Source organism: Penicillium taxi, assembly GCF_028828555.1.
Source record: "Penicillium taxi strain IBT 34144 chromosome Unknown utg000004l_segment0_segment0, whole genome shotgun sequence".
In the NCBI taxonomy this organism is placed as follows: Eukaryota; Fungi; Ascomycota; class Eurotiomycetes; order Eurotiales; family Aspergillaceae; genus Penicillium; species Penicillium taxi.
The window spans coordinates 1061116-1082399 of record NW_026643206.1 but is presented as its reverse complement, the minus strand read 5'-3'; the positions used below and the strand labels follow the sequence as shown (position 1 = coordinate 1082399).

The following is a 21284-nucleotide window of genomic DNA, read 5'->3' as shown; positions in this document are numbered from 1 at the left end:
TCCTACACCAACCATGGCTCCATTTGGGAAAGAAATAAATGGAACCCGTGGAAAGAATAATGAAATATCCACTAATCACTGTAATCAGCGCGCTAGGATCCCTTCTAGTTTGCCGTTGAATATAATAGTAGGTCAACTAATTGTGGCCTGAGGCAATACAGGAATTTCTGGTCAGTATAGTAACACAAAGTCAACTTTCTTTCACTCTCACTATCAGTGAGCATTTTCCTACCTTCGAATTTCGAACCTCATGTGCACACGTTAAATACCCACTCCTTTTTACTCTCCATCCTTCTTCCTTCTTTAAGCATCTTCCAAGGTTTCTTCCCATTCAATCTGATATCGACCTCCTTCAATATATTGATTGGACGACAAGAAAACCCATTAAAATTCCCAGTCAATACTGTTCACTCGGTGGTCTTGTGCGTACGCACGATCATGATCCCATTGAAGCTAATTGAGACATATCTGCCAGTCTCAATTCTATGGACTGACCCATTTGTGACAACTTACAGGATAAATCTGGAGGACAATGGCATAAAACGTGAGCTAAAATGGCAGAAAGATCAAAAGAATGAAATCCGAAGATTACCAGGAGAAATTACAGGGCTCTCTCAACCGCCCGCTTGGTATATAGTGACGTGTGAAAAGGAGATAAACGTGGGCTAAGAACTGTGATGAAAGTTCCATCTACCTTCTATTTCATTTTCTCACCTTTTTTCATGATGCGCATGAATCCGCAATTTTCGGCGGAGAGAAACAAAACAGTTATTCCCGCAGCTAGCTAGCATCAATATGATCTAAAAATGTAGAGTTGAGCAGACTCCATAAAGTCGATCAAGAGACTTGAAGGAACTATTGGTCAATTTTAAGAATTGCGCTATTAATCCTACCACAGCTTTTGGGACGACCCAGGATGTATCGTGGAAATCATCACAGCCTCCAGATGTGTGTCGCTGGAAGACAAATTCCCAACAAGACGTAGTCTTCGGAATGGGACTCTGAGACATGATGTTTGTCTGAAAGTCCTGAACGGGGTCTTCAGAAGGTCAAGGATTCAGACAGGCGGCACTGTAAACCTTGGTCATCAAAGCTGTTTTGGTGAAATTAAATGGTGGTTATGGAACCTTGCGCTTTCATACCTACAGAATGAACTATTTCACTCAACATATCAAGTTCTCTCTAGCAGCATATCTATCTCCCTGCCATGACCTTTACAACGTCATGCTTAATGTTTGAATCGGGGATACGATTTCCATTTTGTTGGTTTAGATGGCAAGTTGAATCGTCACTTTGGTAGAAGTTTGAGCTACCTGGGAGTCTCGATAACAGTGGTCGAAGTAACCATGTAATTTCCAATTCCACTCTCAATATTATTTGGGAATTCTCCTCGTGTTCTCTACGGGTTAGACAATAGTTCCTTACCTGCTTGGTGATCGATAGCCTCAATAGCAGTTAATTTTTAAATTATATATTTTTCCCGATAAGTTTCTTCGGCTTTTGAAAGCTCTAGATGGAACCTAGGATTAAATATGTTTGACTAGTGTACATTTCAATTAGTGTTATCAGTAAAATATATTATATACATTTGCTTAAACGCGCCAATTCTAACCCTTCAATGCTGGAAAACCTTAGAGGATAGTGATTACACCACCTGAAGGATAGATACTAGCAACGTACATCGCACGCCCATCACTAATGTCTTTGCCATTTTTAAAGGCATGAAAAACAATCCTTGTGCCATCAGATGTAAAGTCAGCCCCACCTGGACCAGAAAGGTCTCCAACATTACTCGGATCCCCAGTAACAAGAAGAGGACCATCAGGGGTCTGAGCCTTCGTGTAAGGACCAGTGATTACATCGGCCGTCGCGTAGCTGATATCATACAACGTGGTGTCGTACATATTGGACGAGAACGATAGGTAGTAGTTACCATCCGCATGTGCTAGGCTAGGGGCCTCGATAAGAGGACCATCACTGGTACCGTGTTCGAGAATCACAGTTGCATCTCCGTTGGGAGTGACGCCATCTGACTTGAGTTTCTGTAGCATTATGGGAGTGTCGTGTTCAGTTCCATCGCCATTAAGACTGTTTCCGTCTATTTTGTATACCACGTAGTAGGTGCCTCCATCGTTGAATCCATTGGCATCAATTGCCCCGCCCTTTTTAATAGGGCAAGCTATCGGGCTGTTTAGTGGGGTATATGGACCGGTGACGACCGACGATGTCGCCGCGCCAATGCAGTGTTTACTGGAATCTTCACTCGAGGCTGCAGAGAAGTACATGACGAATGTACCATTATCCTGATTGAAGAAAAGTTAGCCCCCCCATGATATGAGGCCTGAACCAGATTCACTCACAAGCTGAATTACATCGGGTGCCCAAATGTTAGGCGTCGATGCGATCCACGACGGAAACGGACCAGGCATGGCATCGGTATATTTGAAGCGAGTCCATGTTGAGAAGTCATCAGATGCTGCAACTTGTACATTCTTGCCATTTCCAGCAGTGCCAAAGGCATAATAGCCACCATTCGTCTCTATCACGCAAGGGTCGGCAAAATCTGTATCGATGGCACGCGTTGCTTCAGAGGCAGCAAAGCCATTCATCAAAATCGCCGAGGCGAGAGCGAAAAAGAAAGTTTTCCTCATTTTATTGCTCGACTTTTTTTTCGAAATAGAGTAGGGATTTAGTTTCAGAAAGCCGTCTTAATCAAGGGTGCCCAAAGAGTTCCAGGACTTCCGAGGACCGAGGTCTTATATAGTGAATCCTCGGAGACACGTGCATGACTACCTCTCGCTAATCCTGACACAGATAGAAGGCACCTTAATATCCTGAGATTGTCGTATTAAGTAAATGCAATGCTTCCAGGATCTGAGACGGAAGCTGGATGTTACATCTTCCGCCCCCACAAGTTCGTAAATCCCGAAGCCAGGCCGCTTTCATGTAATGTTACGTCTACTCAAATAATCCTGCAGGCTCTATTGTTGAAACCTGAGATAAATTAACATTTTGAAGAGCTCTATTATCCGTCGTAGTTTGGTTGTTAGTAGATTCGAAAGTGCCTTAGGGCTAGGACTGGGGTATCAATTGATCTCAATCGCTATTAATTTCGAAAATATTGTATTATGTCAGACCACTGGTTCGCCCCTAACTAATTAACCCATCCAGATGTCAGGGTTTCATCACGCTGTAGCTATTCGGCAATCCTTCAAACTAGTCGCAGAAGACTTCATTAGTTTCACGGTGGATCAAAAAAAGGGAAGTAGTGTCGTTGCATTCTATTACGCGAAATTAGCTTTAAACACACAATAAGCAGCAGGACTTGAAATTGTTATCCATTATATCCAATATGGCATTAAAACCCTTGCCCTACAGCAGCACCGTGGCTATCAGGCGATCTTCATGCAAATATGAACCCCATTTTTCCAATACCGAGACAAACAGCCCTCCCTCAGCAGCGCCCATTTGGTAATTTCCTCCATAGTCATAACGGTACATGGTTTGCGTTTGGTCATAACAAAAGTCTTTGGGGGTACCGCCCTCATTATACCTGCCAGCCCACTGCAAAAGAAAAGAAAAAGAGCCGAGATTGTATTTCAAGTTGGTTGATGCTGAGATTCCACTGCCGTTGAAGGGAACGCAGCCAATGTAGAACTCTTCAAAAAGGCACGTGTAGCTCTATATGTCGCTGACAAGCTTAGACCTTTCCTTTTGAATAGCTCGAGGGCGCAGAAAAAGATATGTGCCTGCTAATTACACTTAACTAGAGACTCCTTTTCGATCATCAACCCCAAGTCGGCAAGGGAGATAACCACGTTAAGCAACTCAGTGTTCGCTTACACTAGCTCGACCGGCTCTCCCTTGTTTTATGTGTTGAATTATATTAGTTTCTTTCGAGCGCGAGCGAAGTCTCGATAGATCTTTCCGGCGTATACTCGTCAACGACGCCTATATCACACCAGTACACTTCCGCTATTAAGTTTATGTGAAATTTATGTTAGCTCTTGGAGTTTTCTGTGTGGAAACAAAGTGGATTTGAGTACCCAAAGTACGATATCGGCGTCATTGAGGAATTTCTTGGCCAGTAATTGTCTTGCGGCGCTCATCCTCTCAACGACACTCATCTCTGGTAGTAGTTTATGCTCGGACCCCGTATATAGAATACGATAACCATGTGTATACCCCTCTCACCATCAAGAGAAAAGGAGTCTAGAAAAGTCAGATAATGGGATGCATCTTCGATTGTACAAAAATCTTCCTTTTGCGTGTAGAGATCCTGATTCCTAGCATCGTCAGGAATACAAATCTCCAGCGCAACCATCTTATATCTTTTCAGGTCGTGTGCCATACAGACAGTGAAAACCCTCTCCATCCCAGTTTGTGTAAGATGAAATAGGTATCAACCAGGATTTCCCCGATAAGCATGGGACAACAAGTCTCGATAGGCTCAGAGACACTCCCGAGGAAAAAATTACATCATCCGAGTTGACGTAGCTTTCGTGATCAGTTGGGTTCCGTCTTCATCCAAGATTTTGTCAGAAACTGGGGAAGTCAGCAAGATTGGGCTGCTCATCATGCTCAAATCCATATTCATCATGGTGGCCGTATCAAGGGGCGTGAAAACATCATTGTGAGTTGAGCTATCTCTGCTGCTTCCGAACAAAAGTGCGGGATAATGCGGTTTCCTGCACCTTCCTGTATCTTGAACAATAGGAGGAAACCTAGGTAAAGATAGCTATTGACTAATCATAGGTAGCGAGGGGTCTTGTAAGTCCTAAAAAGGTATTCCAAAAACATCGGCGTTCTCTAAAAAGCTAACATTGAGCCATTCTATTAGGTGTCATTCAATAAAAAACTCAATACTGTATATACATTTCCACCAGAAGCTGAAGCTGAAATCCGACTATGTTACCTGTACTGCGTCTAAAATCATTAGAATTGGCTCAGGCTTCCAAGGAACCGCCAAATATGGCTATAGAGACTGTAGAGATATACGAAGTCCAAGTAAATCAGAACAATCTCTAGGATAAAGCTTGGTATGAGAAAGACGATATCGGGCTGCTCGCGTGAAGCCATTAGAGGGGTACTAATGATAAAGAGAAGCGAACCCAGATCCACAGGTGGAGAACTGTATTATTTGTCCCCCACAAAATTGTGACAGGTCTTAATTTAATCACACACACACACACACACATACCATTGGCCATTCAGGATATCTCGTTCTACTTCACTCTTGCTATTTGACATCTTATGTCAAAGGCCCGATTCCTGTTTTAGTTTAGTGCACTTTAGTCAGCTTGGAATGGCCAACTTGGGCCGTTCCACCTTGTAGGTTTATAAACACACACACACATATATAATTTGACTACAATTTGCTCCATTCCTATTTGCCTATTCGTATCCACCTTAATTGGTTTTTCAGACCTCCATCCGGCATCTTATCGGTATCATGTGACTTGTAATAAACAATCATCAGAACGACGCCCACTCATTACTTTGTTCATTTCCCAACATTGTTCTTCTTCGATTTTCTCTCCCTTTCTGTTGATTTTACAATTTGTACTCCAGAGTCACCCCAGGGTTCAGTAGCTACTGATAAGATGCCATATTACGACTGCCCGCAGTGTGACGATGGAACTAGGTACTATGACAATAAGGAAGAATTCTACGCTCATCTCAATCACTACGACCATTGGTTGGAATGTGAAACATGTACCCGGCAGTTCTCAGGCCGGCATTCCCTGAGACAGCACATGAATTCTATGAATCACTGGATGCCCAAGTATGGTTGCGAGACATGCGACAAGAAATTCCAAACCTCTTCCGCAGCTGAAAAACACATGCGTGACAGAGGCCACTATGAAAACTACTGCAGACAGTGTGATCGACACTTCAATAATGCGAATAACCTGCGAATGGTATGTTTCATAAGAGCTGGTCTGAGAAATAAAGGCTGGAACTGATTCAATGCAGCACCTTAATTCTAAAATCCACCGCGGCCAGGATATCAAATGTCCGTTCTGCAGAACTGGCTTTGTGACTGCTAGTGGTGCCTCGCACCACCTCGAGACTGGGTCGTGCCGAAATGCCCCGAGTTTGAACCGGGAGTCAATCCACAACATCATTCGAGGTGCGGATCAGAATGGCATGATAACCAACAAGCAGATTGAGTGGAATAGCGAAAGCAATTCACAATACACTGTTACAAGTCAGGCATGGAACGGTGACTCCTGGGAGTGCTATTTGTGTCACAAAGGGTTCGGTAGCTCCCGGGGATTGAGTCAGCATCTGAACTCGCCGATTCATCAGCAGAAGGTGTATCACTGCCCCAACTCACGCAGATGCCCGAAGGAATTTGTCTCGCTGGCTGCTTTGTTCAACCACCTTGAGAGTGAATCTTGCCAGTTCATGCGTTTTGAGAAGGTGCAACAGGTGCATGGCCAGGTGGCGGAATCATTGATTCGTGGAGGCAGATTGTTGGCGTTCCACTGATCGAAGGCTCAAGGGTTAAATGCCACTACACCAGCGATTGATAATTATTAATGACCCCTTAAATTCTTTGGAAAGCATGATTAGCAAGATTTCCATAAATTTCGGTTAACTTTTCTCGAAATCAGCATTTCGAAAGGCGCTGTATTTAAGAGATTAGAGACCTCTCTTTATAGCCATGGTCTCTCTGTCATGATTGAGGGATCGGGTACAAGAGTTCTAAGTTCTAAGTTGATCCCGCCATTGATTTGAAAAGGAGGAGAGAAATTCAAGATGTCGATGACCAGTCATTTTGGCGTCGTAAATTTATTAACTAACTATTATTAGTTATTTAAATGAATATTTATAACTAGTTAACTATTAGGTAACTAAGGGAATAATGAGTCAGCCCCCCTATGGCAGGCAGGGCAGCAAGTTTCTATCAGGCGGTAAGAGCTATCAGTAGTCCTGGTGTGCGGTGACCATTATCTGTCAGCTGTAACGGGCTGAAGCCCAGTGATGGATTATGGTGCCCATTATCCAAGTCTGAGCGTGAACATAAGACCGATACCCTTTTGGGTTAAAAAATCACGTGGCTCGAGAGCTTCTCGATTCTTGATTCAACGACGATTCCTTTACGTTCCTTTAAGGATTTTATACACAGTTTGTGCCTAGCTAGTTCTGAATCTAAGATTATCTTTAGCCCTTCACATCAGTCCGATCGATCTTTAAGCAAATAAACCCAATCCCCGAAGGTTCAAGTCACGTTTCAAATAATTCGAGAGTGCTCGCATTCAAGTGCAGGTCGAAGTGTAGGGGTTAGCTGTCTCAGTCTTGAACATACCTAGCCGTTAATCTGGTGGTCTGCACCTAGGGAAGAGCACATGGTGATCTGTCAACATTTGAATGACCGTGCGTCTGGGTATATGACGGAGATTGATCGGTCATATGAACGGGATCATCGGTCAAATTATGGAAGTTGCCGAACCCTAAACTAGATTTATATTAGTCCGGGGTTAGGTATACGTGTTCTCGTATAAGATGCAATTGGGATTGGTGGGTGGCTATCGATTGAAGCTTCTCGAACACGAAGAACTACTAGAAGTACGGTAGTGGCATATTAAGTTTCAAGTGCCATAGGAAGGGCAGTCCTTCGATTAAGTAAACATCCATTTCTAGTAAAGATATCTCTACTACAGAGTAATCAGACCATGAGAATCAAATTCTGTGGAGTTAAGCGGGGTCAAGGAGCTTGATCCATCCAAAACCCCATGCAGAATCTGCACATGTCAACGACGGGTCAGTTTGAGAATTGATAGGTTTCGCTAAGAGCCAAGTCCTTGAAAAAATAAGGAATCTTAGAAAGTGCCATATGTTCATCAGTAGATTACATATTACCATCACAGAATCACAGAATCACAAAGCCACACCCCGGCGCTACAGAGTGGGAACTGACCCCAGTACCCTAAAAGCGCCTAGCCACGGTCCCCACTTCAGACCCAAACCTGATCCACCATTGAGTCTGGAATGAACTGAATGTCTCGTTTTGAGACATATTCATACATTTCAAATATTGACAAGAGTAGGTAAATTTCCAAGAACAATAAAAAGAGGGGGGGATGGCGAGTGGATGGGATTGAGGAAGGAGCAGGAAGGAAAAGGAGGAAAACAAGATCATCTCCGTTTTCTAACGGGGCAGTAGATTGTGGAACCAATCAATTCCTTAATATTTAAGTAGCGTACCAAACTGATATTGCTTACCTACTCCTTTAGGGGAGATCAGATCAGTAAGAGTTTACATGAATTCAAGAGAGTTCTACCATTTAAACCACCTGGGCACCTAGTTAACGTAGTTCATATTTATAGTCCTACCTATATACCTCTCTATCCATACCCACGTCAATATCCATACCTATCCATAGTCTTATTCTACCAATATTAGTATATAATAGTATATTACCTAGGTAATCTCCTGATCTAATACTAATCCCCCTAAATTAAAAAGTGAAGGTTTCTTAGGGGGCCCCACCGTTGCCGAGAACAAAAGAAGCTCAGCAAAACCAACTTCTTGCCCCGAAACGAACCTCCCTATTTCCACTTCCCCTAATCAATTCCCCCCGGATATCCAAGGACTTTATCACACTTTTCTTTCCTTACACCTTCACTTTTATCAAGTTTCATTCTGAAGGAATCTTCTGATCTGGCATTTGGTCGTGCCATTTCTATCTGGTCCCAACCCCCCCTTTCTTCTCCTACATCCTCTTTTTAATTTTTTTTTTTTTTAATAAAAATCCATCCATTAGACAATTCACGATGGCGGCCAAGGTGAGTCACTTCATATTTTGCATCACCATATCGATTCAACTCGATTCAACTTCTTTCACTCCTACCGGGGAATTTCCACTTCCGCCCTGCACTCGCAATTCAACTATCGCAACCATACCCTTTACAATGACTGACCGACGCACTTTTCGATTAGTTTCTACGAGAATACAAACTGGTGGTAGTCGGTGGGGGTGGTGTCGGAAAATCATGCTTGACTATTCAACTGATCCAGAGCCACTTCGTCGACGAGTACGACCCTACAATTGAAGGTAAGAGGCCAGAACCCATAACCCAGAACCAAACGTAGGAGTCACATCGCTTACTTTCGTTTTCGCTCCAGACTCCTACCGCAAGCAGTGCTTGATTGACGATGAAGTCGCCTTGTTGGATGTCCTGGATACAGCTGGCCAGGAAGAGTACTCGGCTATGCGGGAACAGTACATGCGCACTGGCGAGGGATTCCTTCTCATCTACTCCATAACCTCGCGTCAATCATTCGAAGAAATCATGACTTTCCAACAGCAGATCCTACGCGTCAAGGATAAGGACTATTTCCCCATCATTGTCGTCGGTAACAAGTGTGATTTGGATAAGGAGCGAGTGGTTTCCGAGCAAGGTATATATTCTAATACTTGAATAGCGCGGTTTATGCATGAAGAGACTAACTTCGTTTAAAGAGGGTGAGGCTCTGGCCCGACAGTTCGGTTGCAAGTTCATCGAAACTTCCGCCAAGTCTCGTATCAATGTCGAGAACGCCTTCTACGACCTCGTCCGTGAGATCCGTCGCTACAATAAGGAGATGTCATCTTATCCGTCCGGCTCCGGTGCATACGGTGCCCGCCAGCCAGAGGGTAAGTTGGACGTCAGTGAGCCAAGCGAGAATGCCGGCTGCTGCGCAAAGTGTGTTATCATGTAAAACACTACAACCTTACACCAACTACTACCCCCGAATATGCGACAGCTTTTACAATCCATCATCGATACAGAGCCACCCAGAGCACCTTAACGTCTACACGAGTTCATACAATACGAACAGAAGCAGGGTTTAATTGAGGAGGGGGAGAGAGTCCAGGCTTTTTTTTTATTATTCATTATCCCTTTAATGATCTTCTCTAGGATTTTAATTAAGGGAAGAGATTTTTTGACTGGAAAACCGAGAGAGAAAAGGAGAGAGAAAACAACAAAAAAAAAAAAAGGTGGTGGTGCTGGCGAATTCGATTCGACGTGGGTTCCTTCGACTTCGATGGACGCCGTACGCATCCTTTTTGACGCCAACCTTCGTCTCATGAACCATTTTGATTCCCCTTTTTGTTCCGCCGTCATTTGTCATTATTTTTTTGGTTTTTCTTTCAGTCTCGAGGGAAGAGACATGGCTGTCAATAAACGTTCGCAAGAGGTTTAATTGCTGATTATTCACTCCGTGTAGAGATGAGTAAGAGCGTAGATATATATAAGTAGGAATATAATCGTAACTAGACAACGGAGATCTAATGATTGATAATGGAGATAATGGAGATAAAGGATCTAGGGCCAAGATCTAGGCCTACTGGCTGAAAACCTCATCCTTCGCATCAGGATTATCCAACTCATCCTCCCTATCAACCTTCTTACCCTGCACAGTCTTCTCAACCTCATCAACCAAAGACTCAAGATAAGCTTTGTCAGCGCCGACAAGCGTAACAGTATTGCGCTTCTTACCCCAGCGCGGATAACTACCAACTTTAACGCCCTTAGGAGCCACCCTCTCAGCCAACTCGGTCAAGAAAGGCGCAACAGCACTCTCCGGCAAAGGCGTACTAAACATGAAGCGGAAAGTACCCTTTCCCTCCGGATCCTCAAGTCGCGGAACAAGCAGCGGCTTTAGATTCTTCAGTAGATTCTCGAAGAGCCGGGGCACGCCAGGCAGGATGTGGACGTTGCCATTTACAACGGCGATGGGAACCCACAGGTCTTCCGAGACGAAAAGGGCTTGTGGTTCGGCTGGGAGCGCCGGGTCGTGCGGGAGCTCGACCATGCGCAGCTTGGCAGTTAGGCCGGGTGAAGGCGTGTTCCAGTCGAAATTGGGCTGCATGGGGTGTGGTCGGGACAGACGCTTCATGCGCTCGAAGGAGGGCTGGTGGAGTTTTAGCTTTAGGTTGAAGGCTTTGGCGATGGATGAGTAGGTGATGTCGTCGTGTCTTGAATGATTGGTTAGCTGAGGGTATATTTCGGGGCTTGGTGAGCGGGCCTACGTTGGTCCAATGCCTCCACTTGTAACGACAAAGTCGTAACGGTCACTCATGCGCTGAACTGCTTCCATGATGTCTTCTTCGTCGTCTGGGATGACTTCTACTCGTTTGAGCTGGATGCCGAGGGAGAAGCAGAACTTGGCTAGGTAGGCTGAATTCGTGTCGACAGTCTAGAGGAATAGGAATTAGATAATATTTCTTTGACTGAGTATAGATACCAGTGAAGCTAGTGATGTTGTGAGCTCATACCTTTCCTCCGAGAACTTCATCACCAATAATCAGACACGCGGCCGTGTGTATGGTCTTGGACTTCGCTGATGTCATCGCGGGAGTTGAGCGCGAAGCTAGGAATGGGGTTGATAGGGCAGAGGCTAGAGAATGAGGTGAACTAAAGGGTGAAAAGTGACGAGTGAGTTGATTGAGTCGACTAAGCATGAGGATTGAAAGTAGAGAAATGTAAAGTGTTGGACTTTTAAAGTGGAGTGAACAAAGGTAGAAGACTAAGTGGGGGGCAGTTCCGCCCGCATTTTGAGCTTTCATTCTCCAAATCCCCTTTTGATAGGAAAGTCTATACTTCTATCCGCTATCGACTGCTCTTCTTTGCGTTCTTCAGATTTTACTTTTTATTTCGGATTTCCTATCAATAATCTAACCATGGTGAGTTGCTATATTTGCCCACGTGGTTATTCAACGACTCCAAGGTTGCGACTGTGTTGTTGACCCTGTATACAGTCTGACCGACTCTACACATTCTCCCCGGATACTAAGGAGAAGCTGCGCAAGTTTCGTCTTACTACCTCGCGCGCGAAAGATCCTCAAGCTATAATCTGTACGGCCCACATGCTCCCTTCTCCGTTGCCACAGTAGCCTCAACGTGAAATACGTCGCCTCGACGATATAAAAATCTCAAAACTGAGCTGATGGAATGGTAGATATTATCGATGCAAAGACCACAGAGATCAGGCCTGAGGATGGAGAAGTCTACACCAGGATGGAAGATGTTGCCGATGAGCTGCCCGAGTCCTCTCCCCGCTTCATTCTTCTCAGCCACCCGCTGACATTGGTCAGTATATTGCTTCTGTCTGACCTCATTAAAAATAATACTGAATTGTCATGCACCATCTAGAAAGACGGCCGCCTCTCTGTTCCATACGTTCTCCTCTATTGGCTTCCCGAGAACTGCAACCCAAACCAACGAATGATGTACGCCGGCGCCGTGGAAGTGATGCGTAATACCGCCGAGGTGAACCGCGTGGTGGAGGTCGAGAGTGACGAGGACATTACCTCGATCGCGACACGGTTGGCAAACTCCGAGTAAAGGGAGAATACATATAGCTCATACTCGAATATTTTGTTTGGGGGGCTTGTATAGGGCGTTTGACACGTTGGAAGTTCATTTTTTGCAAATGCTGCAGTTTGATATGGAATGCGGTCAGTAGCGTATAAGTGGTGTTCTCAAAACGAGAAGAAGGAAAGTGACTAATAATAGGTCTCATTTTTTAGGGACCAAGATATGATCTATCATAAAATTCTACTGATCTCGCAAAATTCCAGCGTATCGCATCGCATGGCAAATTTCAATTTCAAATTTCAAATTCCAATTTCAAATACGGTGAGACTGATTGCCACCTGTATAAGCCCAGTTTCAGCCAAAACTTTCAGCCATTTGGAATCTTGACCGTTCAGCCAATACCCTTGATGTTTGCTCCATCTGGCCCCAGCGATCAGATGCGATCAGATCCCAGTCCCAGAGCCCTGGGACCCCAAACATTGTGAATACGGTTCTGGCGGCCCGACTACCAGCACTATGCTTCTGGATCCGTTACTTGTGGGCGTCCTGCAGATCTCCTATCAGATGTGCATGTTTGGTCGTCTTGTATGTAATTTGAGTGTAGATGTAGATGTGTAGATGTGGACGGTGGCTATTGGTTGTTGTTAGTTTGTTCGCCAGCTCATGGACTTGCCACCGCTATACGCCTTAGCCAATTATCAATGTTTCTGTCGATTTAAGATATTCAATGCCGAAGGGCTGTGTAAGTGATGAGGATGAAAGGGCTCGCAGTACTCGGTTTGAAAGTTGATGTTCGTACCTAGGTATGTGTGTAAATTGATACTCATGAGATCGAGAATGTCCTCCCATCAAGACAGGTACCATGGTGTTTAGATCATACGACCTCGGATGTATATTAAGTGCGGAGCAAGTCAACCTCCATAATTCTACACTAAGTACTTTCCACGGCTACTCCATGAGCCCATGTTCAATTGCAAATTTACGATACGCACTCCCTGCTTCATACACATGGAATGTAATGATCGTCGGTGGGTCAGAGTCCCAGGTGTACGAGCAAGGGCCACGTTATTTTGTATCAAATTCTAAATCTGAATCTCAAGTTAAGGAATAGACTATTGATATATATGATATCCCGAATATTTCTCCGTGATGGAATTTGAGATTGAATTTTTTTTTTTACTCGATAGTCCAAAAGTCTCGTCCTTCGCTTCTGGCGTAACATTTGCTTTAGTCCATTTGAAGCGGGGGGTTGCCACCTGCTCAAGTGGCCCACCATTTGAGCAACTCAGTGAAGATTTACGGATACTAATCACAGCAAGGTTATTACTGCCTTAGCCTGCAGTAGTCTGTCCTGACTAAAGTTAGCTGCCAAATGGATGGCGACTAGGTGTGAGTAGGATCCGGTTATCATCGTTCAAATTGCCTCGTTCAAACACTAAGCCACACTTGGCTAGGGGTTTCTACCGTTTACGTGGTTGCGGGGCAAGGTATGCTAAGCATGGAAGGGGGAGGCTGGCTTCCACTCGATGGGATTGTAACCTTGGATGATTGCAAGTTACGGCGTCGTAGTTCACTAGTAGGCGCCTCGGGACTGTATGGTGTGACAAATGGGGGTGGATTGATTGATTTGGTGTGCTTGGCTGCAGACAATAGTATAATTTGTTACTCTTAAGATTTTTAGCTAATGAAGCCGAGTAAAGAAGGGTGTAGTGGAGATTCTGGCATGTGTAGTGCAAAGTTTAACTTGTGTATAAGAGTAATACTACGACTATGACTTGGACTCGTATGAACTATCAACTAGTCAATAGCACGGAGTAATACTCCGTGCTTAGTCAAATCCCAACTCTTACTGAACGTGGTGTGGTTAACTAGTTCTAGATCAATAACTATCAATCCTGGAGGTATTCTTCAACGTATTGTTATAAACAAGTACTAGGCCAACAGCCGGGGCCAAAGTAACGCATGGGCCTGCGGGATTAGTACCAAGAGTAGAATTGGTACAGAGTAAAGGGGGAAGGAATCCGGTTATTTATGTATTGTGTATTGTGTATTGTGTATTATCCATACTAGGGATTTTCTTGTTCATGCACCCAAACTGTCGGGTCTGTACATCAGTCGGTTACTCCGTTCTGATATACCGGAGTAAATTGTTATACTCTTACTCCATTAGACTAAGACCCAAATTACCGGGAAAGCCTCTTACTGTTCGTACTTTATACCGTATTAAACCATCTTAGTCTCTCTCTCTCTTCTCAATCATTAAAGTCGTCGAAAACCCACCTTTTCTGTTTCACACAACTTGCAACTTCCAGGTTCTTCCCTGTTCATCTCAGACCCTTTCCCACTGTGTCGGGAAGTCCCAATTTACTGGCACAGCCCGCTTTTACTCCGGAAAACCATAAACTCGCCTTTTTCCCTCCTTATTATATTTGGCCTTGAATTGAACTCTTTCGCAATGTCTCCTCAAGACAATTCTCCCGAGGGGAACAAGCCTGAGGGCTTGTCCAAGTACCTCAAGCGCATGAAAACTGTTCTGCGCACTCGCTCTAGTTCTAAGCGACAATCTGCGACCCCACTCGAAACAACCAAGACGTATGATTCCCAATACATGCCCAGATCTATGAGAGAGAAAAAAAACATATTACCCCAAAAAAAAGAAAAAGAAAAAGAAATTCCTAACATGAATTATTATTTTTTTTATAGTACTACCCCTACGCCTGCAACAAATCCAACTGCAGAGCCAGCCAAGCTTACAAGCGACTACAGCGCCGCCCAGCGCGACAAGGCCAGCGTCCTGTTCGCTAAATACGGCCTAACCCTAGAACCAGGCGAATGGAAGTCCCCAACAGACCTCCCGCTAGCCCGCGTCACCAAGCCCGTTCGCATGCGAGTGCGCCGAACCTGCCACCGCTGCGACACGACCTTTGGCCCAAATAAGATCTGCATAAACTGCCAACACCCACGCTGCAAGAAATGTCCCCGCTTCCCAACAGAGCGGACCAAGGATCCAGCTGAGCCCAAGGTTCCCAAGGCCAAGATCTCCGAGCTCCTTGCCCGTGGAAATGGAGGGCACACGTCGCATCTGCGCCTGTCCAAGGACGACCCTGCCGCTCCGCTTAAGCTGTCCAGTCGGACTGGGGGGCCGGACTTTATCCGTAAGGAGGTTCGGCATCGCACTCGACGCTCTTGTCATGCTTGCGGCGTTGGGTTTGCCTCTGGCGAGAAGCAGTGCTTTTCTTGCAACCATGTTCGTTGTAAGAAGTGTCCTAGGGAACCGGCAAAGTTGGAGAAATACCCTGATGGGTATCCTGGTGACTTCGATCCGCCGAAACCGGTCAAGGCAGATCGTGTTTACAAGAAGGCTAGATGCCGGGTGCATTATATTTGCCATGTTTGTTCGAGTCACTTCAATGATGATGCGAAGAGTTGTGGCAAGTGTGGACAGGCGAAGTGTGCTGAGACTATAAGAATTCCGTATGTGACCTCCTTTCTAAGGTTTCTGTGGTGATTGCGCTTGCTAATATTTCTATGTAGACCGAAAAAGATCAAGCGAGAGCCTGACCCGGAAGTTCTCAGACAGGTTGAGGAGAAACTAGCAGCCTTGGTTATCGGGGAGTGATATCCTGCTTCCAAGGTTACTTTCAACTACTGATGATTTCCTCTCCTATTTTTACTGCTTCAGACTTTGTTATCAATTTCATGCCTCTACAGTTTCTCAGAAATAAATGCTGCTTCTGCAATCTCATGATCCTTGACTTCAACAGTATAGTATTGCAGAGCGAATATTAAAACAACGTCGTGCAGAGAAGTCTGTAACATGTGGGTCAAGATCGTCAAAGTACCTCTCGCATTCGTTTAAGAAAAAAAGGACGTGGGGTTGTATCTACCAGGTTGGTGTGATAAGCCCCGGCCGAGAGGGCTTGGTCTTGGGTCCTTCGGGCATACTTAGTAGATGGAGGACGGGCTTAACTACCTAGTTAGGCTAAGGCTTGACGGACTAAATTGTATTGAAATCGTCTCTCCACTTTCACCGCGTTTGCTTGAACTTTAAATAAAGTACTCAATTTGTAAAGATCAAATACAATTCTGGATGTGTAGATTAATCATACGGATAAGTTCATGGCATGCTTGATTGGTCAGAATCTTCTGAAACTGTGCTGACGGAGATGGATTCTAAGATTACCGGGAATTTAATCCGTAATGTCTTGTGAATCTGGAACATTGACATGTCATCCATAACTGCTACTGGTAACTATTGTATCTCTTAATTTTCCATGGAATCGACTCCTGCGGACCGATCCGTTTTAAGTGGGCTTCGGCTTCGACTATTTATGGTAAATTTCAATTAGAACATTAGAAGGAAGGCCACTTGCGTAGGCAGTTGCGTAGTGATCACTAAACAACTCTGTAAAAGTCTTACGTGTGCGTAGGTGGTCCCGGATATAAGCCTGCATTACTGATGATATGCAGAAAGTAAATACTGGTGCTGGATTAAGGCTTACCGCTCTAAGGTGATGAGATTTGACAGCTCTATAGGAGAAAAAAGTGGGAACAATAACCATTGATTTTCGAGAAACGGAGTAATATGGAGTGAATTCTCTAGACCCAGAAGCCATTGAACTGGCCTAGGCTTTTGACCTGTTTGGGCCTAGAATAGGTAGAGTGGTTGCACTAAACCCAACACAGTAATGGTAACTGGTACTTTTGTACCCCGTGTGGCAATCAGGATTTATCGATCTGTGTTTGTTGGAGAATGGAGTATTATGGAAGGGGCTTGATGAATTACCTACCCACCACTGTGGTACTTCTGCGCGCTTCTGTATACCTATGTATTGTTATGTATTAGCTACTTTGTACAGCGTTTAGGTGAGCTGGCACGTTTCAATTTGCATTAGCGCTCGTTAGCATTAGTTACACTATGACTGGTGCTTCGTTATAGTTAAGTTATACATGTCCGGAATAATGCACAGATATCCTGCAAGAATGGAATGTTCTCTTGCACTGTGGAAGATCAGGGACCCGGTAACCGGTAACTAGCGTATCCCCTCCTTCAAATCTAAAAGCCCTATAGAACACCATACAACAGAGTAAAGGAGTACACTTTAGGTTATTTTACTTAGTATATCCAATACTGATCCGAAAAGCTGGGATTTCTGCACGTTATCCGGTTGGTTGGAGTAGAACCGGCGATTAATTAGCCTATTTAATTTAGGCCCGAAAATTTCGCATCTCCACCTGTCAACTCCAGGGCTTTAGACTTGGTAACGAGTATACGGAGTTTGTACGGAGTTTGGGTATTCGGGATTTGAGGGGCAGGGGAACAAAGCGTTGTAATCCGTGAATATTGAAATATTCCTATCGGATACTCGGGCCCTTATTTTGATCCGACAAGCGTGTCCTATAGGTAGATTCATCTAAAAAACTAGTCCGCTGTGCAAGGATTCACAGCAAGGATCATCAATGCCACTGTACATCACTTGTACTAGTACTAGTACGTACTAGTAAATATCGTCATGAAAGCCTTGGCACGTCATTCCAGTGTCTCGGTATTTCTTGACATTTGTCGATCTTGTCATACATAGGTATCGTCGTGTAACTCCGATTAGAGAACACAGAATATTGGGTGAAACTACGGTACTGGACATACCTCTAATAATTGTAGCTATATTTCTTTAATTGCAGGTTTGGCACGAGGTCAGTATCTAAAGTCAGGTCGCAAAGAATTCATGTTTTTTGCGTGGAAACGGAAAAAGCGGATCACTCGTCTTTCGTTCCCAAATAGGGGATCCGCAGCTTCCTGGTCCGCGACTAGTACTTGGCCCTCGCACCGTTCAGAAAATGGACTGTCCATCGACACAACAGACAGTCGTACACCTGCGGTGTTGTTTCCGGTGCTTGTCTGGGGCGTTGGGGGTTCACAAGCTGTATTAGCGTAGCTAAGGCCCAATCACAGCTTGACAATTGCGACGTCGTTTTCAGGGAACGTCGCTACGATATCCCCAGCCACTCTTCTTAGGGGTTTGTTGAAAGGTGAGTCCTTCGTTGAATCCGTATAGGATCACGGTTGTGAACTTTTTGTCGCTCTGGTTCACCACCAAAACACCTGAGGTTGTCGACGTAAATTCTCTATTAGTACAAATGGATAATGACACCATCACACTAGAGCGTTGTACGGGATCTTAAGAGGAACCGTCGTATTTCTCCATTGCTGGGGTAAGTGTTGCCTGGAATGGTTCGTGTCTGTAGTAGACAACAGCATGTGCATGCATCCAAGGGAGACTTTCGATCCAGCAGCTAGCCTAGCAAAAGATATTCAGGACAGTGCTATCAATGGCGTTGTTGAGCACACTGGCAGCCTGTTGCATGGCCTATTTACTAGCATACGACTTTTTAGAAATGTCGGTCTCCTGGAGCAGTTTCATATGATTACCGCCAGGCATTCCTTTGACCTACCTAAGGAAACCCAAACTCATTACCTATGAAGAAGACAAGTAACACACCGACAGTAAACGGGGGCTTCTCAGGAATCTTTCGCACACGGAATGCGGAGACTTCAACTGCGAAGGTTGTAGGGAAGATTTCTGATCACTGACCAGTCGCCGTTCAGGGGGCTTCTGCGCGACCAGCTTGGATAGGAGAGTTGAATAACTAGATTTTCTTCGATGATGCAATTGTTGATGAATACAAGGTCCCCAGGCGCTGCTTCGTATACTGCACCTGTCCAGAGCATTAGCAAGTAGTGGCAGGAGTCTTCTTTCTTGTCCACTAATACGAGCTTGGTTATCGTTGCGATAACCTCGAGAGACACCATCTCTAAGATCTCTTTAGACAGGTCTGTAGTGCTAATTTAATCGCCGAGTTTTGCATCGTAAATAGTTGAAAGGTAAAAGCAACCTAGGGAAGTGAAAGGGAAAGGGTGAAAGTGGTATCTAGGCAATAAGGTGTACTCTTAAGTGATAGGAAGCTGGGATAAAAACATAATGTATAGTCATGAACTTAACTAGATGTAAGTCAAATCTTGCATAGTACCACATAAGATGGCTATTTACCACTACCCGACGACCTTTTTTTTTTAGCTCCCCCCTTAAGTGGGATAGTTCATTAGCCACAATATAGTTAGAACATATATCCATTTGATTTCCCAACCATTCACCATCCATCAGTATCAGGAGGCTGAAAGCATTGACCGCGACTCCCTGGTCCGAATGATCAGGTAGGGGTGCTTTAGTCCATTGGTCAGTTGTGGGTGGAAAGCATTGAGTAGCAGTTAGTCGTCCTCAACAGCTGTAGTCACTTTTTGGATCTATCCGATCTACCGGAACAGGTACTATGGATAACGATGTGGAGTTTTAATCCAGGGTTTTTATTCAACGGGAAGAATAGAAATTTCGCTATGGGCCTGTAGGCTAATACATCAAAGAGCCGGGGTCAGGAGAACCCTCGCACCCTAATTCAAGCAAAGAGGAGAGATAGAATAACAGATAGGGAAGTCCCTGATAAGAAATAAAAGGAGAATAACAGATAGGGGAATCTCAAATAAGAAATAAAGGAAGAACGAAGGAGATGAGTCTGTTTAAAAAAAAAAAAAAAAAAAAAAAAAGGCAAAATTGAGAGGCTATACCAGGAGAGAAATCCTTATTAAAAGAGAGTTGTATTTCTCAGGTCCGCTTTGAACCCTTCTCCTGTTTTGGGGGCATATTTTCCCCTACTGGTTCCACTGGAAGCTCACGAAGTACCGGATACGGCATCAAAATAGGCCGCAAAAGTGGCGGTCCAATAACTTCTGCCACAGGCTTCAAATCCAGGATCATTGAAAGTAAGCCCCAGGCCTCCCACGACATGGTGATAAAGAGTAAAATTGAGTGCGTATTCTGATAAGCATTTACCACCTCAACTTGGTATTTCCGGGGCAAACTTGCGAACATGTCCTTGAACCCCTCTGCCGTCTCCCGATCGTTTCCGTCGATAATCAGCTTGGCGATTACATTCGTTTTTTGCCCAGCGGTAGCAGTAAGGGGGCTTGATGGAATTACCATGCCGGCCGTATTCATTTCGACTAAGGGTAGTACAATTGGGTGAGTTCCACCCAGACAAATTAGCCGGGGTTGCGGTTCCGTCTTCAAAGTGGCTTCTTTCAGCTGGCTATAGAGAGTAGTGAGAGCCAACTTGCCCTTGTTGAATCGCTGACCGCGTATAATCTCTTGAGATAATCGCTGGGTGAAGGTCCGCTTTGGTATCCTGTTTGGACTAGAGCAGCGAGCGCGGGCAGTCTCTTTCTCGCCACAAGCGGCCAGTACAGAAATCGTCTGTTGCATTTGCTCACGCCGAGCCATGCCAGAATAACAACAATCTAAGACAACACATATGTCTAGGTTTGGCGTTGAATTTTCTAGTGTCGACTTAATCCACGACCATAGGATGTACTTCTTTTTGGAGGATTCGAAGGTGAGCCCTTTAGCCGCGTCGCTATAGCCATGGCCAATATACGCCAGAACAAGAAGGTGCCTCAAGTGGGGAGTTTTGATGGATTCCCTGAATACTACTCCTAGTGCATTGAACAGCTGTTCCGTCGGCCAGGATTTATCCGCTGGGATTTGGAATTTGTTTGCTTTGACATTCATGGCGATTTTCATAGCTAGCTCCAAACGATCCATGTCGAGGCTAGCGCCAGTATTATCCTTGGTCCAGCCAAAGATGATCGCATGGATTTGATGGTAGTCTTTACCCCGGTCGTTGCACACCTGGTTAAGCTGGGCTTGGAGTTGTGGAAGGGGAATCTGTGAAGGGTGTGAAGACTGGACCAGGGCTGGTTGCTGGCTTTGCGATGGTCCTAGCACAAGAGACGGGTTTAAGAGGGGAGGACTAGCTAGCCTTGGTAATTTTGACATTTCGAAAGATTTCAACAGAGTTAGGGATATGAAGAATGAAAGAAGACATTGAGGTGTTGATGGACCTAGATAAATCAAGTC

The 21284-nt window shown here is 44.8% G+C and overlaps 7 protein-coding genes across 7 annotated transcripts; 4 read left to right on the top strand and 3 right to left on the bottom strand.

Moving 5' to 3' along the window:
• Positions 1-1631: 1631 nt before the first annotated feature.
• On the bottom strand, positions 1632-2651 carry N7495_005318 (glycoside hydrolase family 43 protein; the record flags this gene model as incomplete). Its single annotated transcript, XM_057207969.1, has 2 exons — positions 1632-2303; positions 2361-2651. The coding sequence occupies 2 exons, from the start codon at positions 2649-2651 to the stop codon at positions 1632-1634; spliced, it is 963 nt and encodes a 320-aa protein (XP_057061743.1).
• Positions 2652-5603: 2952 nt separating this feature from the next.
• N7495_005317 (C2H2-type zinc finger protein) lies at positions 5604-6495 on the top strand (the record flags this gene model as incomplete). The annotated part of the gene is made up of 2 exons (XM_057207968.1): positions 5604-5921; positions 5977-6495. 2 exons carry the CDS (start codon positions 5604-5606, stop codon positions 6493-6495), a joined length of 837 nt encoding a protein of 278 aa, XP_057061742.1.
• Positions 6496-8784: 2289 nt separating this feature from the next.
• Positions 8785-9712, top strand: N7495_005316 (Ras family protein; the record flags this gene model as incomplete). Its single annotated transcript, XM_057207967.1, has 4 exons — positions 8785-8796; positions 8951-9065; positions 9137-9412; positions 9474-9712. 4 exons carry the CDS (start codon positions 8785-8787, stop codon positions 9710-9712), a joined length of 642 nt encoding a protein of 213 aa, XP_057061741.1.
• Positions 9713-10339: 627 nt separating this feature from the next.
• Positions 10340-11459, bottom strand: N7495_005315 (flavin adenine dinucleotide pyrophosphatase; the record flags this gene model as incomplete). Its single annotated transcript, XM_057207966.1, has 3 exons — positions 10340-10973; positions 11028-11194; positions 11274-11459. The coding sequence occupies 3 exons, from the start codon at positions 11457-11459 to the stop codon at positions 10340-10342; spliced, it is 987 nt and encodes a 328-aa protein (XP_057061740.1).
• A 219-nt stretch (positions 11460-11678) lies between these two features.
• N7495_005314 (GMF family protein) lies at positions 11679-12342 on the top strand (the record flags this gene model as incomplete). The annotated part of the gene is made up of 4 exons (XM_057207965.1): positions 11679-11681; positions 11757-11853; positions 11957-12087; positions 12151-12342. The coding sequence occupies 4 exons, from the start codon at positions 11679-11681 to the stop codon at positions 12340-12342; spliced, it is 423 nt and encodes a 140-aa protein (XP_057061739.1).
• Positions 12343-14770: 2428 nt separating this feature from the next.
• N7495_005313 (uncharacterized protein) lies at positions 14771-15934 on the top strand (the record flags this gene model as incomplete). Its single annotated transcript, XM_057207964.1, has 3 exons — positions 14771-14907; positions 15019-15789; positions 15850-15934. 3 exons carry the CDS (start codon positions 14771-14773, stop codon positions 15932-15934), a joined length of 993 nt encoding a protein of 330 aa, XP_057061738.1.
• Positions 15935-19973: 4039 nt separating this feature from the next.
• Positions 19974-21203, bottom strand: N7495_005312 (uncharacterized protein; the record flags this gene model as incomplete). Its single annotated transcript, XM_057207963.1, has 1 exon — positions 19974-21203. One exon carries the CDS (start codon positions 21201-21203, stop codon positions 19974-19976), a length of 1230 nt encoding a protein of 409 aa, XP_057061737.1.
• Positions 21204-21284: the final 81 nt, after the last annotated feature.